Below are 26,800 nucleotides of genomic sequence, written 5' to 3' on the forward strand. Positions count from 1 at the left end.
CAATATATAAAACTAATAAACTGAAATAAGATCCCCTTCCATTCTCCCACCTTCCACACCACACCCAAGATTATCCTTCCCAATGTTGTTTTCATGAACTTCACAAAATGTAGGGCGCTGCAGAATTGCTGGTGGTGAGGGTAGGGAGGCTGAGCTAAATAAAATCATACCATCATTTCTTAAAAAAAAAATAAAAAAAAAATCCCACCCTGCCCAGTTTGGCTCAGTTGGAAGAGCTGCGGCTGGATTCAATTCCAGTCACGGGCATGTACCTCAGTTGCAGGCCCGATCAACGGGCATGGTCAGGGCATGTGGAAAGGCAACCAATCAATGTGTCTCTCTGGCAGCGACATTTCTCCTTTCTCTCTCTCCTGCCCACTTTCTCCAAAATCAATGGGAAAATATCACCAGGTGAGGATTATCAACAACAAAAATCCTTACAATCCTAAACTCCTTAGTCTGATTCACTTCCAGAATTTTATATACAAGTGAGATAAATTAAACCTAATACAGATACAGAAAATACCACAACTAGATTTATCAACATTCCCATAAAGACTTTTGATATAGCCAACTATCTGCAAAGATTTGAGAGTCAAGATAATACAGTGAGGCAATGAGAAAACCATTCTACCATCATTTTGTAATGTTAGAGCAAAACAGCCTGACTTATTCAAAAGATATCTAATCTACCCTGTTTCACCGAAAATAAGACAGTGTCTTATATTAACTTTTTCTCCCAAAGTTGCGGTAGGTCTTATTTTCAGGGGATGTCTTATCTTTCCATGCGCTAGGTCTTATTTTCGGGGAAACACGGTAGTACGTAGTTCAGAATGCAGCATCCCACCCAATGTTTATTTAAAAAAACCATCAAACACTTATGGTTATAAAGAAAAACATTACGATGCTTACAGTTGAGGAGTTGGAATTTCTTTTTTGGGTTCTTCACTATGCTCAGAATCTTCCCCAAAATCAAACCTATCCATCAACTTCTGGGGGAAAGGGGTGAGGAAGAGAAAGAGAGAGAGGTTAAGAAGTGCTTCTCACAAATATGTTACAAATGCTGTTTTATTTAAAGGTCAATTATGTCTCACGAATTTATCTGTATCACTCAATAGTTAATATGAAAATGTTTCATATTATTCCGTCATGTTATACTACACCAAAACATTTTATTTGAGTGGATCTTTACTTTTCTTTAAAATACTGACATATTAATACATTGCTACAAATCATGCTACACAGGATAAATACTAATAGTCTACAGAAGAAAATATTATAATCAAAATAAAGTGGCTTGCCAATGGTAATAGATAAAACTCGATAAAAATATCTAGGACTAAAATCAATGATCTATTCCTAGTACAGTTTTCTTAAAATGCTCCAGTTTTCTAAATAATCAATCTAAAAAATTTTATGTGGTCTAGCTATTTAGAGTCAGGCTAAATTACACTTGGAAGCTGCTGGCTAAGAAAATCTAGTAACTCAATAAATCATTATTTTCTATGCAAAATAATAGTAGCAGAAATAAAATATGGGTAACACTTCCAAGATATTTTAATATTCCCATAATTAACAAGAATAGTGAAAATATCACACAATAAGCTATATGTGAAAAGTTTTCAACTTAAAAAAACACTAGTTAGACCTCAATTTATCAAAATATTATAGAATAATGACAACTTGTAGAAAAGTTGTTCTTTAAAATTACACAATGAACAGCTTTAATTTTAGCAGGTTAAAATTACAGAATGCCATAATTAATACATTTGTAACACCCAAAAAAGAAATTTAGAAATTCAGAAAATAATCCTTTGCCTTAATGGTGAATTCACAATTTTATTGACCTAAAAATCTTTTATCTTTATGTAAAGGAAAATACTGTAAATGTTTCCAACAGAATTATGAAAGTATTATACTTAATTTAAGAAATCTGAGCCTTTTGTAAAACTGGTAACATCTTGTACAGTTCATATTGAACTAATTCTATGATAAAATTCAATGATCCACATGACAGTATATAAAATCCCATAACTCACATAGAACAGACTTGATAACAATTCCTACCTTGTTGAAGGACACCCCCTGTTCTAAGGGATTGAGCGTGTTGGCTGCTGCAGCTGCAGCGGTGAGCTGTGCGGTCAGAGCCTGCAGCTGAACCACCAGCCCAGCATCCAGGGCCTGCAGGATGGAAGGCTGGGGCTTCTGCTGCTGTATCTGTAAGGTCTGTATGAGCTGCTGAAACTGGAAGGGAAAAAGGGAAAATTAATATAAACAGGTGCCGGGTTTTATCAGAATGCCCATCTAAAGCTTTTAGTCAATAGAATTCGTTCAAGTCTTTGGAGATGAAGAAAAAAATGTAAACTAACACAAAACAAGAGTTAATTTTTTTAAAAAATAAATAAATTTTGTGTGCCCTCCATAGAACACCCCTTAATAAATCTGTCTTGCTTCTGGATAGTTTTTTAAAACAAAACAAAGTGTTCATTTAAACAAAACAAAGTGTTCATTTGAAACAACATTTAAAACAAAACAAAGTGTTCATTCAGTGATAACCAGATAAAGAACTCATCACAAGCAGACTGATTTTTTTCACTAAGTTGTTCATCTCTTCAATTAACTTCCTTATTAATCTCTAAAAGGACAAGCAGTGACTACAACTGCTTTTACTATCTTTCAGATCTGAGATCTGATAACATGTTTCCTCAAAGCAGAAAAGCAAAGAAATCTATCCCTTAAACAGAGCCCAAACTGAGGAAAATAAAGTGAACAGTGAAACAAGTTAAAAGTAACTGTACTTCCTCCTCCTCCTCACCCTCCTCACCCACCCTTAGTGGGAGAAAGTACGAACACCACTCAAGAAGACAGTAAGTAAAGTAATTTTATGCCTATCTAAAATAGCAACATTAATAGCAACATTAATAAACAAAGGAGTCATTTAGCTATCAAATAAACATTTACTACAGACTGCTAATATAATACCAAAAAAAAAATAATTTAAAAATATATGATGGCTGAATTACCGCACTAAGGAAACTACAGAACAGACAGAATGAAGGGAGGAAGAAAGGAAGAGAGATAAAGGAATAAAAGGGAAGAAGGGAAGAAGGGAAGAAGGAAGGGAGGGAGGAAGAGAGGGAAGGGAAGAAAAAAGAAGGGGAGGGGAGGGGAGGGGAGGGGAGGGAAGCCTTTGCAGGCTTTTACTGCCCCTTTGGCACCCCATTTTCCCCAACAGCACTGTTACATTTTCAGGCACTCAGGTTTAAACCAGTGAGGATCCTACTTTCCCTCTACTCTGCACTTGATATTCTGTAAATTAGTCTTCTTGACTTTATGTACTATTATCTCCTGGAAAACCCCATCTCCTGCCCAAAGTATTTATTTTCTTAAGTATTTTTTAAAAATTGAAACACTGATTTTCAAAATATCAGTATCACAAAACAAAATTAATAATCCAATAATTTTATGTATTACCAATTCAGTTTCCTAACTGTGCCAAAAAGGTAGAAGTTGGGTCTGTTACATGAATATAATTGAATTGGTTTTTATATTTTTAAAATTCTAGAATGGTCCCTTTTCTGAGATTGTCCTTTTTAACGTCCCTATTACTTTTCACATAGTCATAATTCCCTTACATTATCACTGTTACCAAAACCAAGATACTTCTATCTCCAGACCTTCTCTCCTCTTCTACCCATTAAAGTACAGTTCAGATCATGTGACTTCAACATAAAATTATTTAGCAACTCCCCACTGCTTAGCATATCAATCCTTTATTTCTCAGCTCACCATTTATGTAGAGTAAAACTCAGGCCCCACGCTTTAATCTGCCATTTAAACTTTTTCACTACTAACTTACTAGTATATGCACAGGCCACCTTATCCTCCAGACAACTCAACTCTAAAATATCTTTTGTATACCCAATATACATTACTCATTCCTTCTACAAAAAAATGTTAAATGCTTACTAGAATCTAGAAACTAGAGATACAGCAGTGGACAGAACAGACAAAAATCCTTGCCCTTGTATAGCATACATTCCAGTGGGGGAAAACAGAATAAACAAAATAAGTAAATTATACACTGTAACAAGATAGTATGTGCTAAGAAAACACACACACACTCTTTAGATGATGCATTATGAAATAATCCACTAGGAAAATAATGAGTTCTATATCATCGTCAATATAAGAAAGCTTCTCACCTGCTGGCCTTGAGGACTTTGTAAGATCTGAGCTACAGCTGTAAGTGTATCTGTATTTGCTATCTGGGATACCCATGGATCAGGTAAACCTTGGACCACATTGGCTGGAGTAACAGGTGTCACAGGAGTTCCTTTAAAAAGAGACATTACACCCACCCCAATAAATGTTTAAGTAAATAAATAAAGCTTGAAAAGAGAGAAATTTGCTCTATTACTTTCATAAAACACATACAAATTTATATAAATGTTTTTTACGGTCTCTTTTTAAAAATCATTACAGAATTAGATAGGTTAAAATACCAAAAGGATGATCCATTCTTGTCTATAATTAATTACTTTAAATTACTATTATAATACTTAGCAGTCATTAAAAATCTTACTACAGATAAAAATTCTATTACTTAAAAAAATCACCAAAATACAAACTTCAATGAAAAGTTATAAACTATTCTATATAAAACTATTTTTGTTCACACACACACACAACAAAAACTAAATATATACCAAAATGTTAACAAATGCAATTCTTGGATATGATAAAAAAAAAAAGTATGTCAATTAAAATTCAAGAACTGATTTTGAGATGATTATTAAAGCATTCTTGGCTCTATCAAATAATTTTTATAATATTGTTTCTCTAATATTCTGTGAAATATTATCAAGTTAATTTGCATAGAAGTTTAAAAAATTACAGGCAGTTAAATCAGGAAAAACCTAACTGACACACCAATTCCCAAAGACTTTTTATGTTTATGTATCTAATGATTAAAAATATTCAGCTCCCTAGTTTTTAAAAATTACTCACAAATGTAATGCTAATTTTATTTTTCCTTCAAATTACTTTTCAATTACCTATTCTAGTCAAATTCTCCTGCACTGCAGAATCATTAATATTCATATGAATAATCACTTGAAAAGTATGGGTACAATATTTGGAAAACAAGTCTGCATCAAAGCAACGTACCTGGGGTATTGCTCATAGCAGCGGTAGTACTGGCCAGAACAGGTGTGACAACAGGAGGAGGAATTCCTGCTGCCATGTCCAAAAGAGGCTGGATAATCTCACTCTTAAATACATTGTTCTTCTGCCATAAATTCAATACTCTCACTATTTTACTCTAGAAGAAAAAAGAAAAATGACACTGATTTTTTTTTTTTTTTGCTTTCAAACCTAAGCACATACTATTTGGCCAGTGGGTGGGAAGAATGGATTAAAATAATTTCTACAGGACTTTCCAGCCCTGAAATTGTTTCTATAATTTTGCATTTGGTAACCTTACCTGACTTGGGAAAAACCACACAGGTTCATTTTGACAGATACACAAGGTAAGCCAAAGCTACTTTTAGCAGAAGGCGGGAAGGGCAGCTAGGTTTGGGCTTCCATGTGAAGTCGAAGGGAGCACAGTTATGGTTGGCAGGAGAATTTCAGGCTGCGGTGGCAAGTCAGGATTCACGTAAGTACTAAAGTCTTATTTGTAGCTGATTTTAACTTTATCTTTTAAACAAATAAGTAACATCAAGATAAAGTTCTCATCAGACATGACTTTATAAAAATTTTATTTTAAACTAAGGACAGGGGAGGTTACTTCCTCAAGTAAGAATTTAACCAAATTTACACTCTTTCACAACTGTTCAGCATATAAAAGTTCTTTAAACGGCACTATTTGTTATAATTGGAACATTACTTAATCAGGAAAATAATTTAAATGACAGACTGAGCTTAAATATTAAAGAGACTTCTACAATAATGTGCATATTTTGTAATACTAAAAGCAGCAATTTTAAGAATGACGATCTGGTTCATTTTTAAATCCCTTATATTATACTGATGATTTTCAAAGTATTGGTCATGAATGTGAATAAATAAAATTTTAGTATAATCCCAAAAGCTCATGATAGGAAGTTTCCTTAGCATCAGTTGTTTCAATAAATGAATAAGTAGCAAAATCAACCCACATCTTTCTACTCTGTTTAAAAAGATTCTAAGACCAAAAAGGAACATGGATAGTATAGTAACTAAATATTCAAATTTGGAATAATGTAAAAGATAACATAAAATCATAAACTAAGATAATCTAAAGAGCCCCATTAAGCCCCAAAAGGTAATGTTATTTACCTACTTTTAAAAAAACACAAAGAAGCGTACCTTGTCATCCCCAGGGCAACGATATAAATTCTGGAAAGTGCTAATGATGTTATTACTAAATCTGGGTGCAAACACATCCTTTTCTTGACCAAACTGATGTCGAGATTGTCGTACAATGGAGTCAATGACATAAAGTCCAGGTACCTTGTATTCTGGTTTACACTGATTAAAAAAAGAAGAGTTGAAAGGTAAAGAAATGAGAAGGTAAAATTCCCGATAGACAAAAATCATCGTAAGTCCGATACAAACACAGCGCACTGTTCATTTTGAGGCTCTGCCTATACAGACCCTGCCTATTCCCTATACCATCTCCGTCTGGAATGGCACTTTCAAGAATCGACTTGGGCTACTCTACACACTCATTTCAATTATCAATCACCTAAGTTCCAACATAGGACTGTACAACTGTCCTGAATAACAAAACAAAAAACCCCACAAAAGAACAGGGTACTGTTATAATTAAAAATGATGGACAATGAAAAAATAAACTAAAATAAAATAAAAATGATGGACAATGGTTTTGCAAAGTCCCATGGAAGGAAGCAGCAACTCCAGGAAAGAAGAGCTCTGAGAAAGCATTGCCACGGCGCATTAGATTTCATCTAAAACGGTAACATTAGGGTTTCTGATCTAATGTAGGAACAAATGGCAAATTATAGCATTCTAAATGTACTGAGCCCAGAGTTTCAAAACTTTTCTCAAATACCACACCTGTAAAAAAGTTAAGACACTCCCATTCTGATTCCAAGAATCTGTTCTACCAAAATATTTTTTAGCTATTCCAAGGATGTTTTCAACCTTCATATCCATTACCCAAATTGAAGAACATAAAAGTCTCCTCCTTTCTTGCCTATTTAGTTAGGTGAGCACAATTAAGAATCCTTTTACTAACAAGTTCACTGCTGTCAGTTTGTCTTCATATTCAAAACCATAATAAAACCTGTTTCACAAACATACTTTTTTTTTTAATATATTTTATTGATTTTTTACAGAGAGGAGGAGAGAGGGATAGAGAGCTAGAAATGTCGATGAGAGAGAAACATCGACCAGCTGCCTCTTGCACACACCCTACCGCGGATGTGCCCGCAACCAACGTACATGCCCTTGACCAGAATCGAACCTGGGACCTTTCAGTCCGCAGACCGACGCTCTATCCACTGAGCCAAACCGGTTTCGGCCCAAACATATTGTTGATTAAAATGAAATCACGGCTGCAAAAAGCAGGTTCAACTTCTGGATCTATTTAGATAAGTAATTTCCTAGAAATCATAAACAGCACCAAATCAAAATTATGTTCTTGGAAACTCAAGTACCATTGAGAAATGGATGTTCAATACACCCCCAGCACAAAAACACACATTTCTATCAGGACTATTAACTGATAAATGAGTGATTTCACTCTGAAAAAAAACACACAAGATGATACATTTCATATGTTCCTTCAAATCCTTTTTAAGAATCTTGTTTAAGGTATTTATTAAGTCAAGAAAATGAAGAGACCTGTAGCACCAATTCACAAGCATAAACTGCAGTGCGTGCTCAGGGCACATACCCAGGTGCAGGCTCAATTCCCAATAGGGGACAGCATGCGAGAGGCAGCCAGCTGAGGATTCTCCCATCATTGATGCTTCTATCCCCTCTCCCTTTCCCTTCCCCTCTCTGAAATCAACGAAAAACAAACAAACAAAAAACACACACATTTAAATTCCCCCGACACTGACGAGGGAATGCCATTCCTCTTTGGCATTCTCTCTAAGGGAGACTTTAAGACTCAAAACGAAATTGTATGGGCTAAGGATGTCCAACTGCAGCTTTAGCCCACTCCCCAGGCAAGCATCCCTCAAGGGCTCCCGGGCTGCCAGAGGGATGCCTGCCTGCCAGCGTAGGCCCAATCCCCCAAGGAGCAGGCCTAAGCTGACAGGTGGACATGCCCTGAGGGTCCAGGACTGCAAGAGCGTGCCTGCCAGGCTGAGGGACATCCCTCCCCCACCAAATGCACAAATTTTCATGCATCGGGCCTCTAGTTAGAAAACAAAGTAAGTGAACAGTCCATTAAAAAAATTCCAACTTGGGTATTTGATTCAAATGATTTAAATGACAAGGCATTAATCTATCATTTTAATTCATTAAGCATATATATGGAAAATTATATACTTACTTTCTGAATGAATTTCTCAACACTCTGTACCACATGTTTGTAGAACTAAAAGAAAATAAAGCATGGTTTTAAACATCTGTTTGCTTAAATTAGCATTTTCCTGCTAAACATAGGATTTACTATAGTTTCAAAGGTCTACCAAAACAATGAATATTAATCATGAATTTTGAGACAATCATTCATGTAACTGGTCTTTATAACTACCTATGAAGTCTAATCAGTAAAGGAATTCCTGAAGTAGATATATGCTCATTATATTCAAGATGTGTTACATTAACACAGATACACAAGAATTTTAAATCTTTATGAAAGCATATTTTCACAAATAGTTATAATGACAGCAAAATATTTGTGATAAACACACTGGCAGATATATATTCTTATTTTTGCAGGAGGAGGAGATTTTCTATAGTGCCGTGTTTTTTTTGTTAGCTAAATTAGCATAGTAGTAGAAAAATCAAATAAATGTCAACAAATAGCATTAATAAATGTATGCAAGGGAGTTGTTTTCAAAGTCATTATCTCCCTGCTTATCCTGGTATGTCACAGTATTACTTATGTTTTTATTCAGAGTAGGAAAATATACCACCAAATGTCCACAGATTAATAAATAACTACATAATTAAAAAAAAAAAAAAAAAAAAGCACTCATTTTCAATTTTAATAGCCCTGCTCAAGCAGGGAGTCTTAGCTTTGGGGACAGGAACCTCTTAGAGAGATATCTATGGCTGAGCTTCAAAGGTCCTTAACGCCAAAAAATTTTGAGTATATGTATACTTCTCTAGAGAAGATCCAAGCTCTTCCTCAGATTTTCAGAAGTATCCATGAGTCAACATGTTCAAAACCATTGCATGAGAGCAATGGCTAAATGTCTGTGGCCTCTTCCCACAATTCAAATGCCCTTTGTATAATGAGGCTCAATTATTTTCCATAATGGCTCATTTTCAAATATTAAATACAATCAATAAGAAAAATTTTTTTTTAATTTTAGAAAAATTTACTAATTCAAGATTTCAATATTCTGTGAAGTCAGTGTGCCAAATAACAGTGTTAAACATATCCTCCAAAATATGCCTATACCTAAAATCTTACCCACCTAACAAAAGTAAGGAAAAATGCTGGCTTAAAGTTTATAAAAATGTTAAGTGATCATCTCTAGGTGGGAAGTTTACAATGATAGATTTTCATTTTTGGTTTTTCTTCATGAATGTGTATTAACTCTATAAAGAGGAATAACATGTATAATCTGTAAGAATTATCCCACCTCCAAAATATTAGTGCAGTATTTTCTTTTTAAAAACAAGAATAAAATGTATTACCTTAATAGCTTTGATGGCTGCCTTAGTGATTTGGGTCATTTTCGCTTTCGAAATTGGTGGCTTGTAGTCATTCAAGGAATACAGCTGATAAAAACAACAACAAGAAATTTTAATCCTCACCCAAGGATATGCTTATTGATTTTAGAAAGGGGAGGGAAGAGAGAAGAAACAAAAATGTGAGAGAGAAACATCAATTAATTGCCTTCCCATACCTGCCCAGACAGGGGATTGAACTCATAATGTAAGTTTGTGCCCTGACGGAGGCCATGTCAACCAACTGAGCCAGAACAAATTTTAAATTCAGCAAAACTGCCTCTAAGCAATTATATAAAATCACCAAACATTTCCAATTTTATATTCTCAATGCAATCAAAATACTGCCTTTCTTTTAAATATCAATTTCAACATAATTAGCCATCTGGGAATCGAAAATCAAAACGACAATGAGGTATCAAGTCAACTTGCTTATAGTAAAAAAAGACAGAAAATAATGTGTTAGTAAGAATATGGAGGAACTGGAACCCTTATAAAATGCTGATGAGAATGTGAAATGGTTGGAAACCAATTTGGCAGTTTCTTAAAAAAAAAAAATGAAACATAGCCGAAACCGGTTTGGCTCAATGGATAGAGCGTCGGCTTGGGTACTAAAAGGTCCCGGGTTCGATTCCAGTCAAGGGCATGTACCTTGGTTGCGGGCATATCCCCAGTAGGGGGTGTGCAAGAGGCAGCTGATCAATGACTCTCTCTCATTGATGTTTCTAACTCTCTATCTCTCTCCCTTCCTCTCTGTACAAAATCAATAAAATATATTTAAAAAAAACATAATAATATACAGTATGGCCCAGCAATTCCATTACCAAGTATATACTAGGAGAGTTGAAAATATACAATCACATAAAACTTGTACACAAGTGGTCACTGCAACTATTCTCTCTCTCTCTCTCTCTCTCTCTCTCTCTCTCTCTCTCTCTCTCACATACACACACACACACACACACACACACACACAACATTTAAAAAGTGAAAACCATCAACTGATTAAAATTTAATAAAGAAATTATTAGCTATAAAAAACAAAATGAAACATGTTATAAATCAGATGTATTTAAAAACTACTATACCCAGTTAAAAAAAAAAGCCATATTAATATAAAAATAAAACAGCTTAGCCGCTGTTGATCATGATCCACCCATGCACCAGGAGGTTGCCAGTTTGATTAGAGGTAGGGCACACGCCTGAGTGTGGGCTTGGTCCCCAGAAGGGGAAATGCAGGAGGCAGCCAATCAATGTTTCTCTCTTTTGAATGTTTCTCTCTTTCTCTCCCCCTCTCCCTGAAATCAATAAAAACTTACAAAAATTTTAAATGAAAAAACAACAAACAATTATGGTATTATCTATATTATCTATATTAAAAAAAGGGTCATATGCTAATTAGACCAGATAGACCAGACATCTTCCAGTCATCTGGTCCTCCTTCCAAAGCCACAGTGGCAGGGGCCGAGGCAGAGACAGTTAGGGGTGATCAGGCCTGCAGGGGAGGGTTGTTAGGGGCAATCAGGCAGGCAGGCAAGCGGTTAGGAGCCAGTGGTCCTGGATTGCAAGAGGATGTCCGACTGTCGGTTTAGGTCAGATCCTACATTTGGCCTAAACCAGCTGCTGGACATCCCTTGAGAGACCCCGGAATGGAGAGGGTCCGACTGGGCTGAGGGGAATCCCCTCCCTGTGCACTAATTTTGTGCACAGGGCCTCTATTCTATACTAATAAAAGGGCAATATGCTAATTAGGAGCTGACAGACCAAATGTCTTCCTGATAAAGCTGGGGGCGTGGCCGGCCTACAAAATGCCTGCGGCCCCTCACCCAGGGCGGCTTCGCCCCAGCAGGGACCCCCACCCTGATCAGAAGGCCCTTTCAGGGCAGGCCAGCTGGCCTCCACCCACGCACCAGGCCTCTATCCTATATAATAAAAGGGTAATATGCAAATTGACCCTAACAGCAGAATGACAGCTGGACCAGTCACTATGAGGCGCACCGAACACCTCTCGGTCCCCTCCCCTGGCTGTCAGGCACCAATCACCCGATGCCAAACGGGGAACCAGGGGTGGGTGGTGGCGGAGGGCAGGGCCAGCTGCAGGCAGCTGGGGAAGACGGCAGATAGCCGGTCAGGCCTAGGAACCATACCCACCCACGAATTATGTGCGCCGGGCCTCTAGTCTGTAATAATAAAAGCATAATATGCTAATTAGACCGGAAGACCTTCCAGATGAAGCCAGGGCTGCCAGGGAAGCCAGTGCGGCAGCAGGGGGAAAGAAGGCCTACTCTTGCACAAATTTCATGAATTGGGCCTCTAGAATTTATATGAAATGTCTAGAAAGGACAAATCTATTAGTGACTGTCTTCAATGTGAAAAAGGGGGGAGTTGGTAAGAAGGAGTACTAATGATCACGGCATTTCTTTTAGGGGTAATGAAAACATTCTAAAATTAAATGTGGTAATGGTTATGCAACTATTCTAAAAACCACTGTATTATACACTTTAAATTGATTAATTATATGACATGCGAATTATATCTCGAAACTTTTTTTTAAAAAATCAATAGAGGGGAGTGGACTGACAATTCTCAGGGGGAAAGGCGAGTGGTGGATGCGGGAAGAGACTGAACATAAACTGTGCACCTATGGATGAGGACAATGGGGGTGGGAACCTGGTGGAGGGGGGAAGAAATGAGGAACCTTTGTAATAATACAAACAATAAAAGTTGATTTAAAAAATCAATAGATTTCTTGTTTAACAATAATCTCCCCCTCAAAAAAATATTTTTTTGTTTTGAAATTCCCATTTTAAGCAAAGGATAATACTGCCTATAGAGAAAACTGAGACAAGATGGGGAATTAGGAAACAACAAATAACTGAGCTTAAATGAATAGTGGTTAAAATTTGCAATGTACTCAGTGATGCTAAGATTTTAAACAATGCTGTAAGATACTATATTCAAGTCTGGAAACTAACCTTTGGTCATAACAACTGCAAAACAACTTGTACAGATGATAGAAGCAAATTTGATTAATAAACTAGAAATCCATCACTGAATTCTATTCATTTTATCCAGTTTTCTCAATATTTGTTTCTCCTCCTCCTCTCCTCCAATCATGACCACAACCATAGTCCAAATTCATCTCTCAAACAGAGAACACCTAAATATGGCATGTCTTAGAAAAACTAATCTGATTAGGTGATTAATATTCACCAATCATTCTCTCTACCCCTTAAAAAGGTGACTTCCCATTCTTTGAAGAAACACAAAAATCTATACGTATATACAAAGTCCTGCTAGATCTAACTCCTGCCTACCTTTCCAGTTTCATTTCACCCATGATTCCCTCCCTAGCTCCAGGCACAAAGATCTTTCTCAGTTCCCAATCCAAAGCCTTTAAAATGGGTTTGTTCTATCTGGAATACTCTCCACCAGGGCCTCTCCGCTGTTAATGCAGACTCCTCCATCTTAAAGCACCACCTAGTGAGGAAAGCCTTCCCTCATTTTTATTTTGTAAATGAGAACACAGCTTTCAGAGGTTTAACAACTTGTAGTAAGATGATTTAGTTGGCATCCAAATCCAATTCTTTCTGTGTAAAGCTTGTGCAATGCTGTGTCTTGTATTTGTTCATTTTAATTTATTAAAAAACATATATTATGTCCCCTCCCTACCAGATCAAAACCTTTCATGCTCTCACTCTACTGTTTGTTTCCTTTGAATTAGTCACTGCAATAATTTGGCATTTACTGTATGATTTTTAATATGTATTATTAAGAGACAAAGGATGTAACTTCTTTAATGCAATTTAAGTTAACAAGAGGTTAATTGTACACCAAGAGCTGTGCAAGCTGCAATCAATCCTGGTAGAGGTACATTCAGTGCCCATAAAGCTGCCTACCTGTTGATAAGAAGTGCCATCTCTGTCCAACTCACAGGGAACTTCAATATATTTGTAGACTCAATTCCTACCCCATGCCAGTCTACTCACCAGGTGCAAAGTAACACCAACACATTCTAAAGTGTTTGTAACAAGTCATGTAAAGTGAAGAATTTATTGTGGCCCATCTGAGATCCACTACTGCCCTCTCCTACTTAGAGACTAAGCTCTAAGAATGAAACCCTGACTTTGTTTAGATTTTTTTCCCCTCTGCACCAAACTGTATCCTCTGTGACTGTGTCCAGTAGAGAATATATGTTTACTAATAAATTAAAATAAACAAATACAAGACACAGCATTGCACAAGCTATACACAGAAAGAACTGGATTTGAATTCCAACTAAATCATCTTATTACAAGTTGTTAAACCTCTGAAAGCTGTTTTCTCATTTACAAAATAAAAATACTCATTTCACAGAAACACTGCATATAAACTTTTTAGAACACAATAAAATGGCTCAACAAAGTTGGACATTATTAAAATTAAAATCCTACTCTTGGTAATTATTCTCCATTAAGTGAACAACATTAAAAGACCCACCAAACATGTTTTCACTAAGCCATTTGAAGGTCCTTTCTATAGTTTTGTTGTATATAAAAATAAAATCTATTTTCAACTGTGATAAACAATGCTAAAATACTTCACAGTTTTTTTGAAGTAGGTGGAGTATACATTTACACATTTAATGAACTAGTGTTACCCAGCACATGACATCAGAAACAGCTTGTCATCATCCAATTTCCTTCTATTTCCATCTTCACATTTAAATATTCTATATATTCCACCATTGCATCAAACTCAATCACCTTGACCTCTATCAAAGATTTGAAAATTTTTATGGATGTCACTATAACCACTCAGTATTTTAAACCCTCATTCTAAACAAATTCAGGGTGTTTAAAAAGAATGTAAACACACGTTGAATTACTATAATTCCAATGGGTTAAATCTGAAAAGAAACATCACTTGAACTATCAGCTGTTAAACTGTATACATTTTGGGGAGATACCCTGTATATAACCTACCACTCAAAATTTGATCTGGAGCAGAAAACACAGCATGGTTTGAACAATGGAATATGTTGGAGAAGAATAAAAGTTGACTCTGGAACCTTTTTTTTTTCTTTGCCTGACAATTCTCCTCTCCATGCTTGAGTCAGCAGACGGACCATGACTGCTTGCTCCTGAGGCTTGGGCTCTCTGCAGACCCAGTCTTCTCAAATATGGGTTGTAATCCCACCGTCTATTTCTTGGGGTCTGACTCCCTACTACCATGTTTTCCAAAGTCTACAGTGGCTGCTGATCCTGCTATGGCATTCCATCAAATTATTCCCTCAGCTTAGACTTCCTTAGGCCTACTGATGCCTGCTGTGTCTACACTCTGCCTCCCAAATTCAAGCTTTTCCCTCATGACGTGCTATGTTCTCATGTTATCTAAAACCGTGTGAACAATTCTTTACTTACACAAACTCTATCCATCTGAACCCAGTGATTGAAATAAAATCCAGTCTTGACCTGCCCCTTCCTTTGGCTACTCAAGACTTACCAATTTAAAGGAAAGATGTAAACAATAGCTTGAGTTTTCAGTCTAATTAATTCATTATTTATGTTTCAATTCCCCTCAGGTACCCTGAAAAATAAGTGCCCTTTGAATTAGTAACATTTTAAAATTCTATACTATCACTTGTAGGCACCACATCAAATGCTTAATTTTAGATCTAAAAACAACTTCTTCAAATCAAATCAATGTTTGAAGAATCTTTTACCTAAATTGAGATATCTTACATGCTAGTGGCTACTGCAACAAAAACCTTCATTTCTAATAAAGATTTTTTAAGTTGTTGATTACTACCCAGGCCAGGGTCAGCACAGTTACTATTTTAGGCTTTGGAGTCCACATGCTCTCTCTATCACACTACTTATACTTAGCTCTATCCACATAGCAGGAAAGCGGCCACTGACAACTCATATATAAATGGGCAGGGTGTGCTCCAACAAAACCTTTTTACAAAAGCAGGACACCCCCTGCATTTGGACAGTATCTCTCAATTCTACAAATGTGCACTATTTTGGGGGGATAAACATTGCAATCTCATGTCCTTCATGCCCTCCCTCATCTATACACTGAGTGAAGCTCATTACCCCAAACTTAAAATGTTGTACTCTATTGCTTGTTATTTCAAGTACTCTGCAGTTCCAAGTACTCTGCAGTTCAAAAATGAGTGCCTTTTCCAACTTGAACACTACTAAATAAATACTATTGTCACCTTGGAAGAACCCAGCAAAGAACTTAATTGTGGCATACCACAAAGAACATTCAAAATTTGGGTGAAATCTTGCTCATTTACAGACTAATATTATGCCTTCAAAGTTGTTGGTTCTATGACCAATGGAATTAACCTTAAGTGTGAACCTACAGTAACTAAAACAGTAATCAACTCAATCCATTTTTTCAACAGCGGTCCTTTCAGGACTTGAGTACTAGTTAGGATCCCTTAAGTCTACAAAGAAATCAGAAATCATACAACCAATACAATCTTGACAATTTCAATGCAAACAGCATGCTAACCACAACAGACATTTGTCTTTTCCTGTCCCTACTGAGAGGACAATAAAGAAATAAAAAATTCAGAAGGTATAACAACTCACAATGAAAAGCAGAATAAGGGGGAGAATAGAATCAGCAGACAAAACGTCAGAAATTTCCAGAAAATGGAAATGTGGTAAGGATTGGTAACTGATGAAATAGAGAATACTCAAGGCACAGTCCATACAAAAGATGTAACCAAAGAGAAAAATAATTTGTCCTGTAGAATTCCAGATGCCCACCACTCAAAATCAAGGTATTACAGAGGACATGAGAGTATTATGCTAAGTGAAGTGAGATATAAAAGGACAAAAACTGTATGATTTCCCTTATGTGGAACTAGAGGCCCGGTGCCTGAAATTCGTGCACTCGGAGGGCTCGGGGTCCCTCAGCCCAGCCTGCGCCCTCTTGCAGCCTGGGAGCCTTTAAGGAATGTCCAAATGACATTAATCACACATCCTTAGTGCTGCTGCGGAGATGGAAAGGCTCCCGCCACCGCTGCTGCGCTTGCCAGCTGTGAACCCAGGTCCTGGCTGAGCGGTGCTCCCCCTGTGCAAGCACACTGACCACCAGGAAGCAGCTGCTGCATTGAGCATCTGCCCCCAGGTAGTCCATGTGCGTCAAAGCAACCTGTTGTTCCACCATTGAAACCTACTCTCCAACATCCCCCGAGGGGTCCTGGATTGCAAGAGGGCACAGGCCAGACCCAGGAACCCTACCAGTGCACGGTCAGGGCCAGGGAGGAATGCAGGAGGCTGGCCAGCTGGAGAGGGACAAGGGAGGACTCCAGGGTACGTATGGTCCATCTGGCTCAATCCCAATGGGCCGGACCCCAGCAGCAAGCTAACCTATCGGTCGGAGCGTCTGCCCCCTGGTGGTCAGTGCAAGTCACAGTGAGTGGTTGAGCAGCCTTAGCATATCATTAACATATTACACTTTTACTGGTTGAACAGATGACCAGACACTTAGCATACTAGGCTTTTATTATATAGGGTATCAAACAAGAAGTAACAAATAAAAACTCATACAGACAACAGAATGGTGGTTACCAGAGATGAAGGGGGTGGAGAGGTGTGGGAAGTAAAATAGATAACAGATGGTGAGCACAATGTTGTATATCTGAAAATTGTGTTATTAATCAATGTTACCCCAATAAATTTATTATTCACAACTTTAATACTTGAGAACCAATACTCCTTATTACAAATTTTACTTCAACAAGTCAGAAACTAGGTATTCTCTACATCCAAAATTTCTCACTTCCTAACATACAAATTCTCCTTCCCCACAGAACACCCACCACCTTCCATATTACTTTTGGTATGAGACACAACATAAAATATTAGACAATATAAGCCTATAACGAAGTAACACAAAAAGTCAGATGCATTTGACATAAAATGTAACCAGAAAATAACATTAGAATTAACTGTATCAGATTCAACATTAAGAAAAGCACACTCTAAAATAATAATGTGACCAATAGTGACTTCCTCCTAAGATTTTTAAATTAAAATTTTCTGTAAAAAAGGTTTGAAATAAAACTCTATCTAAAACCCCAAGAGAAGAGCCGTCTCCAGAAAGAGGAAGCAGGAAAAGGAAGCCCTGGGACCTGGACACAGTCTGGGGGAGCCCTGAGGACCCTGGAGAAGATGCTCCTCTAATTCCGTGTGTGAACTAACAGATCCTGGGCTCATCTCTGGAATGGGACCCCTCATGAGAGACCTAAAGAAGCCCAGCAGCAAAGGTTCGAGAACTAAAACCTATGTGAACCCAGTGCCCAGAGATTAACCCCTGAGGGGCGCATGTGCCAGGCACATCTAAATAGCAAAATAAATGCTCTGAAACTGGGACAATTACAAAAAAGGCAACAACACACACATGGAAAATCTGTCCACACTGCTCATGGGAAAAGATAACAGATACCAACCCCATGATGAGACTGATGTTATCTGTTAAAGACTTAAAAGTTAAAATCATCCTCAATAAGGTAAAAAAGAAAAACTGTTGAAATAAATGCAAAGAAGTTTCAGCAGAGAAAAAGAAACTACAAAATAAAAGTAGAAATAGAACTTAAAAAAATTACAGTACCAATGAAAAATGTAGCATACTGCTAACACAAGAGGTATAAAAACGTCACTAGTGACGATATATTTTAAGTAAATGGACAAGATAACCTATCATGATTATTTTCATATAACACATTATATGACAGTTTTTTAAAAGTCCAGAAAGAGAGGTTTTTAAGGTATACTAATAGAAATTTATTGTTAATGCACAAGTAAGAAAATGTCTAAAACGTTACATAACAAATATAAAATATTTGCAGTAATTACAACTAATTATATATGTAATTATATATGTATGAATTAAGTGCAAACTAAGACCAGAAAAATATTCAGAAATATCAGTTATAACAACTGCATATAACTTATTAGACATAGGATATTTCCTTAAAATTAAAAAAAAACAAAAGTCCTACTTTTCTATTTCTATTCTCTCCCCCTAGAATGGTCTTTTACTTTTTATCAAACCATAACCTAACTAACCCACTAGATTAGTACTTTCTCAAGGTAATGCTAGCCCAATTAAAATAAAACAGAACAGCCTGGCTGATGTGGCTCAGTGGTTGAACACTGACCCATGAACCAAGAGTTCTTGGTTCAATTCCCAGTCAGGGCACATGTCCGGGTTGCAGATCCCCAGTAGGAGGTGTCTAAAATGTAATCACAGATAATTTTAAGGAGACGCTAATTTGAAGTGTGTATATTAAAAAGTTGGTGTATGAGGAAACAATTTCCTTAACTATTAGTGGATTAACATATTTGTTTTTCTCCCCTCTCGTCCCATATGGCATTTAACGGAGAAACAATATACTAATAAAATGGCATTTTAAACATTTAAGACTTTGCCTCATGAAAACAAGAACATATGTCATAATTTAATGCCAAAATAAAACTAAAAATGCTTCTGGGGGAAGTAGTCAGACAAATGAAATGTACATCTATTTGGGAACAACAGAGAAAAGATTTAATTAAAAAAACGGAAGTAAAATGGACAAACTTGATTCTGTACAGCTGTGATTCTGCTTCCACACTATTGACATATGTAACACTCTCATGAGTAAATCTCTCTTTACCGTGTTTCCCCGAAAATAAGACATCCCCTGAAAATAAGACCTAGCGCAACTTTAGGAGAAAAATATAAGACACTGCCTCATTTTCAGGGAAACAGGGTAGGAACAGTACTTTTCAAAAAGGATTGGAGAAGTGGCTATTTCCTAATGGGAAAGCATTAAAATCTCAACAGAATGCTGTCACTAAGTACCCGTAACAAGACACACAGACAGGAATATATAGTGCAGAGCTCTGCTTACAATAAATAGTCCTGTTTCATAGTGTTGCATATAAACAATGCATATGATAAACATATTTATAGCAAGGGGAAAGTGGTGAGGACAATGCTAAAGTATCAATATTTATTTTTATTATTTAGGATTGAGAATAAAATGGAAAGGAAGGATGCAAAACATCTTTAGTATAAATCACTGAATTCTATGACTGAAAAGATATAGACAAGAGGGAGGCACCCAAGTTTTCAATGTGTTTGGGAACATGATTTTACTAACATAATCTAAAAGTAAGAAGTTTGGGAAAGAAAGACAAGAATAGGATCCTATTTCACGAACAAATATATACAAAATGCCTAGAACATATGAGACTGAATCCCAGAAGAGAAAAGCCAAAATACAGGTCATCCCTAAAGAGACAACAGTTGAAGAGACAGAATAAAATACTGAAGACCAAGTGTCAGAGAGACTATAAATAGAACAAGAAGAGACTGTTGGGCCTTAGGGTAAACACATTTCAGAAATAAGAGCAATAACTACAAAGACTAAAAAGACACTGTAGCATACATAATAGTAACGTTTTTCATGTCTATAGCACTATGTCAGTGATTAAGCACTATCACAAATGCTGTATCACTTTTACCTTCAGAATGGCCCAATAAGACTTTTATTATTCTCATTTTATAAATATATAAAAACCTAGGCTAAGTGACTTCCCTAAATTCAAATTGTTGATAAGCTACAAAACCATGTCTCAAGCTCAGTTCTGGCTACCAAACACACATTTTCCAAAAAAAGTCCACAGATAACCATGGAGACATACCATGTAATAGTATCAACCTAAGTAATAACCAGGAAAACTGTAAAACATCAATTATGAAACTTAATATGTCTACTGATTAAGTTAACAGCTAAGTACATTTATTTTAAATATAAATTTTAAGCAATCCTCAAACAGGTTTCAGTTTTCCAACCTTTAACAAGGAAACTCACTTTATCGAAAGGATTAAATTCAAATAATATTAAAATAGGCCAACTCCATCACTCTCCCAAAAGCTAAGACAACTGGTATTTTGGGTTTGAGGGACATATTAGAAAAGCAATATGGTAATAAATGCTGACTGTGAAAAATTATAAATATTGAAAGCTCTCATTCACTGCACCCCTTCTACATCTCTTAAGAAATAATCACTGCTAAAAGGCTGGTAAGACTGTCTGCCTTTAAGCCTTTCTATATGCAGTTATGTACATATATATATATATTATAAATATGTGTATACCTGAAATAGATACTCTAAATGTATATTCTTAAGCAAAAATTATCTTCTTCATAACTGTCTAAAATTGATTTTCTTAAAAGCCCTGAATTTAGTAAACCAATTCTCATGTCGACTAATGTTATTGATATAAAATACATGATGGTTTGTATTTTGTTACTTTCTGCTGCTGAAAAGTTTTGTTCAACTAATTTTCCAACTTGAAAAATATGCTGAACATAATCTAGTACTTTCTTTTATACTCATAATCTCCATAATTTTATCCAGTATTATTAAGTATGTTGTAAATGGAGATATCTTTTAGGATAACACGAGATATTCACAATGACACCGAAAGTTCCCAGTTGCAGCCTTTTTTTAAAGCTACCTTTACTTCTTATTCTTTTGTTTTCTTTAAGAAAACTATTTTAGAGAACAAAAATTTTTAAAAACTAAGAATATTAGAACTACTACTCTTTAGCTTCCCAAATACTTTATAAGATTATTTTATTATTTTATGTATTCAAACCATTTTTTAATATTTTAAAACCAGCCAATATTTTAAATATTTAAATCAAATATGACAGTCAGGGAAGGCATCAATATATCTCTATATTTAAAATGAATAACTAAAACTAAGAAAAATTGGAAAACTTGTTCATCGGGGTTAACATTTAAGAGATCCTAGAGTTAATTCTGTCTAATCCCATTTTTTTAAATGAAAAACTACCTTCTTTCTTGCCAATTGTAACCTATCACATCTTACTTCCATAGTAACCACATTAATATTGTTGCCTTGTCATATGTACTTTAATATACCTGCACCAGGAGCCTTCTAAACAGTAATCCATGGAAATCTAAAGGAGGTAGTTACCAAGTAGCCACCATCATTACGATGTGAATATTAGAAACATGCTAAGGATACAGGCTTATATTATAGAGTAACTGCACACATCCTTCGATTGAGGAACATGAGCTTTGTAACCAAAGGCTGTTTTTGAGTTGCTAGAAAAATGCTGGCTAAGTGATGTTACTATTCAAGGTCTCCCTGCCAAGAAATACATGCTTTTGTATATGGCAGCCTATTTTATGAACAAGAGTGGCAGTACTGCAGCTTGTTTCTTATCTTGGCCAGCATTAGCATGAAACGATAATCTCCAATAATCACTACTAATAATCACCAATTTGCACACTTCCACCTCCAACACAAACACTACCAAATTCTCATTCCAAAAAAATCCATATGGAGAAAATGAAAATTAGAATGAACCAAGACACACAGAGAAATTTCTCCTTATTTGACACTTAAGTACATGCCTCTGATAAGCTGTGATTCTACACAAGTTTTATCAAAAACTTGATTCTTCACCCGTAAAATGAGTCGGTTAAATGATATACTATCACAAGTCTTTCAGGTCTAAAATTTGTAATTTCTTGGAAGCAAAATTAAGCATGGAAATAAACAAGAAACCCAATCCAGAACCACAAACTTAAGCTCTTCCTATAGATACAATGCATAACATAACTGTAACAGTCTCTGCTACCCTATTCTAAATCTAAAGGGAACAGAAATGATTCTCCATGAGAAAACAAAATATATACACATAAACTCATATAAAATGACTTTTCAGTTTAAATTTTCCCTGGGATCCAAGCAATTAATCTTCACTTAATTTAAATTCTTTCCTATGTCTTTTTTAAACATCATCAAAATGAAAAAAATGTTTAAATTTACCTCCTCTTAATTTTAGAAATACTAATAACTGTAAAATGGCCAAATGAGAACAAGAGGAAGAATAATTCACTTATAAATCCTCTCATAACCAATCCCCACAAACCATACTAGAGGGAATTTCTCAAATAAACATGGGTTCTATTTCTAATAATATAGCCTTTAAATCCACAATTCCATGTTCACAATAAAGCAGTTACTGTAGAAGATTTAAGATAAAGCATTATGTGACTATGAGGAGCTAACAAAATGCTGAATAATATGAGCAGGCTTAATGTTAAGAAATCCTGTTAAAATCTCATTAAACAAAATTTAAATATTTAATTTTATTCATAGATCATTCAATTTAATACTTAAATTTTAATTACACACAGGAACGTCTGGTTGCATAAGCAGAATTTAAAGCAAGCATATCCCATGGAGTTGCTTTTAAATCTCCTTGTATTCATAAATACAATGATAGGGAAAAGGGGCCAGAGTCTTCGGGGGAGGGGGGCAGTGAATGAAGATATAAAAATCTACAAGATTTTACCCTAAGCTTCATTCTCTTCATCACTTCTCTAGACAATTGTACTCTCCTAAATCTTCATCTCAAGTCTATTTTTCCTAGGTGCCTGACCTATATATATCCAGCTGGATATCTCCACCTTAATGTCCCACAGACACCAAATCTTCAAGTACAACACTACTGCCGTAGTCAACAAAATAGTCAGTGTCTTTGGATGGTGGAGATATGAGTGATTTCAACTCTCCTTCTAAATTTAAGATCTTTCTTTTATTCTAAAAAAAAATATATATATATATATATCCCCCATTCTACCCAACCCACCAAATTATTTCCACTCAAGTTTTCTTGCTCATCCTAATTGGCCCATCTTAGTGATTGGATTGGTACTATACAATTGCATCTAATATCTGGTCCCTTAGCCAAAGACCTGGTACCACTGACCTCTTCCTCATATCCAGTTCTCTATTATTAGTAAACTTCTCTTGCATTCTCCCCTTCTTCTCCTCTATACTAATTTAACCTTCCTTCTCCCTCAACCTCATTCATATGTCTTGTTCTACAAAGATACCAATCACCTTTGTAAAACACAAATATAAAACTTGGACTTTTATTTAAAATCTTTCAGAATCTCCATTCACTTTTGATTAGAAATGAGGTCTTGTGTATAGTACACAAAGGCCCTCCATCAGAAAATCCTTGCTTAATTCAGTCACTCTTCATGACCCTATCTCCTACCCGGTGACATTTACTTGGAAATGATCTTTATCCTTTGCCTCATTCAATGCCTCTTTCTTCATGCTGTATATACATCAGGATACACACAGAAAAGCATACACACAGCATGTACAATGGCTACATCATTATTCTTTGTTTCATAATATTCATCACATTACCTTCTCCAAATTCTATGGTAATTCACTGCCAACCCATCCCATTAGGAAATGAGCTGAGGAAAAGGAGGTAGGTAGCTAATTAAGGTTGGCAACCACTCTGCAGAATACAATGTCTGATAGTACACATCATCAGATATAATAAAAGGTAACATGCAAATCGAATGAATGGCCAGCCACTATGATGCGCACTGACCACCAGGGGACAGACGCTCAATGCAGGAGCTGCCCCTGGTGGTCAATGCGCTCCCACAGAGAGCACTGCTGAGCCAGAAGCCGGGCAAGTGCAGCAGCAGTGGCAGGAGCCTCTCCCGCCTCTGAGGCCGCACCAAGGAACAGCGAGCAGGCAGGTGATAAGGAGGGGCTCTTGGACTATGAAAGGGATGTCTGACTGCCGGCTCAGGCCGGCTCCCCACAGGGAACGAGCCTAAGCCAGCAGGCAGACATCCCCAAAGAACTCCAGACTGCAAGAGTGCACAGACCAGGCTGAGGGACCCCCCAAGTGCACAAATTTTTGTGTTCCGGGCCTCTAATAAATAACACTCAATCAGCAAATACTTGCTAGCATTCTTTCCAATCACTAGTTGCTCCTGCATTAAAAACCACTTTTCTGCCTTGGCCCATGTGTCTAGGTAGTAAGAGAATCAGCCCGAACATCTAAGGGTCATGAGTTCAGTTCCCAGGACCGGTCACAGGGTACATGCTGGAGGCAACCCATTCATGTGTCTCTCTCACATCGACGTATCAATGTTTCTCTCTCTCTCTCTAAATCAATAGAAAAATATCCTTGGTGAGGAGTAAACAAAACAAAAAAAGACACTCTTCTTGGTGTAAAAAAAGCCAAAGATGTTAATAGCCCTTACAAAAGCAGTTATTCACATCTCAATAAAGTTTTACCAAAAAATTAAAGAATTAAAAGGTACTTACTGGTTTATTAAACACTTATAGAAAAACTACTCGGATAGATATAAACCATTCAGCAACAAACATCTAACAGTAAAACTTATTTTTACCAGCAGTGTTGATATTTAGACAGGAACAAAACAGGTAACTTGCACGTAGTTCTTGAGCTTTAATTAGATAAATATTATCAGGAGACTTTCTCCCTATTTCAAGAAACTACATAAGCAAGTATTTTAAGAAGCATTCTCATTCTCATTCATTCATTAAAACCTTAAAGAAAGATTAGTTGAATTACTATTACATACTTGGATAATATTTTTTAAAGGTCGTATAATACACAAGTACTTATTACTAAATTAAGTATGGGTCCTTTGTCCCAAATAATAAGGTTTTACTTCATTGCCATCCTTTACTGAATTAGTACAGCTACACATTGAAAGCTTTATGACTGAGAATCATTTTCAAACAAAACTTGCTTCACACAAGAGATGGGAAGCAATAAGCAAAATTTTTAGGTTCACCCCTTTTGCTGTATATTTTATCAAGGTTTCAAGAAAAAAAATGCTCACTCTCAATTATCATGGAAACAATGTTTGGTAGATAAAATGTCACTAAATGAACAAGAAAACATGCATTTCCAGTTCATACCCACACACAAAAAGTGAATGTAAACTCCATGAGGGCAAGGTTTCTTTGCATCTTTTTAAAAATCTGTTTTGCACACTGTTAAAATTCTAGAAACTATAATAGTGTCTGCACATAGTGGTTAAGTGCTCAAGAAATTTGTTGAATGAATATTCTCACTAATGCAGCCTTTTTAAGTTGTTTTGTTTTTAATGTTAAAATAAGCCTTATAAGGCCTACAAAGAATATAATTTCATGCTCAAGTTTAATTCTGATTTATAAGTAGCATGCTATAAATTCAAGTTCTCAGGTTTCAAAGTTTGTAGCAGGGGCCAGTAAAGTATGACCTGTGCCCTATTTTTGTAGGCCCTCAAGCCTACAAAGAATTGTGACTGGGAAGACTATGCAAAAAATACCTTAAGTGATCCACAAAACCTAAAATATTTACTATCTCGTCCTCTACAGAGTATACTGACCCCTATGAAGAAAGATTCCATTCACCAAGAGAAGAAAGCTTTTGAATTCACACTTTCTTCCATCCATGATTTGAAACTGTGCCATTAGAAATAGATCTACGGTAACTTTCTCTACATCTAAACTTCTGAAGTTTGGGCTTATTTGATTTTTAAAAAAATATAGTACATTGCTCCCCCACAGAGAGGAAGGGCGGATAGAGAATCAGAAACATCAATGAGAGAGAAAAATAGATCAGCTGCCGCCTGCACACCCCACACTGGGGATGTGCCCACAACCAAGGCACGTGACCCTGACTGGAATCGAACCTGGGACGCTACGGGCCACAAGCCGACACTCTATCCACTGAGCCAAACCAGCTAGGATTGGGCTTATTTGATATTTAAGAATGTTAAGAAAAAATTATTTATCCAAAGCATTAAGTGGTTATGAAGCTGAAGCTAATAAAAAGTAAAGGAGTATTAAAGTTACCTTATGTTTAATGTTTTACATACTAAAAACTAACAACAACAAAAAGAGAAAACAAAATTAATACAAATAGGAAGAAACTGAACCTAATTATATTTTAAATGAATGAAACTACATTTAGGGAAAAACTGACCAAGCAATGATTGAACAAAGTATTTTGACCATGTACCCTAAGGCTAAATAAGAAATTAACTACAAACAAATATTAAA

The 26,800-nt window shown here is 36.1% G+C and overlaps 1 protein-coding gene across 4 annotated transcripts in view; it reads right to left on the bottom strand.

Moving 5' to 3' along the window:
- SCAF8 (SR-related CTD associated factor 8) overlaps window positions 1-26,800 on the bottom strand; it is a 57,432-nt gene that overhangs the window by 19,693 nt on the left and 10,939 nt on the right. For 3 of the 4 annotated variants that reach the window (XM_036413830.2, XM_036413832.2, XM_036413834.2), the window contains 7 exons: window positions 9,829-9,912; window positions 8,510-8,554; window positions 6,352-6,513; window positions 5,170-5,323; window positions 4,206-4,336; window positions 2,068-2,244; window positions 913-992 (listed from right to left, as the gene is read on the bottom strand). In XM_036413830.2, coding sequence (XP_036269723.1) covers window positions 913-992; window positions 2,068-2,244; window positions 4,206-4,336; window positions 5,170-5,323; window positions 6,352-6,513; window positions 8,510-8,554; window positions 9,829-9,912 — 833 coding nt within the window. The remainder of the gene's footprint in view (window positions 1-912; window positions 993-2,067; window positions 2,245-4,205; window positions 4,337-5,169; window positions 5,324-6,351; window positions 6,514-8,509; window positions 8,555-9,828; window positions 9,913-26,800) is intronic. The other variant, XM_036413828.2, reaches the window with a different exon arrangement.

Source organism: Pipistrellus kuhlii, unplaced genomic scaffold (genome assembly GCF_014108245.1).
Source record: "Pipistrellus kuhlii isolate mPipKuh1 unplaced genomic scaffold, mPipKuh1.p scaffold_m20_p_5, whole genome shotgun sequence".
NCBI lineage: Eukaryota > Metazoa > Chordata > Mammalia > Chiroptera > Vespertilionidae > Pipistrellus > Pipistrellus kuhlii.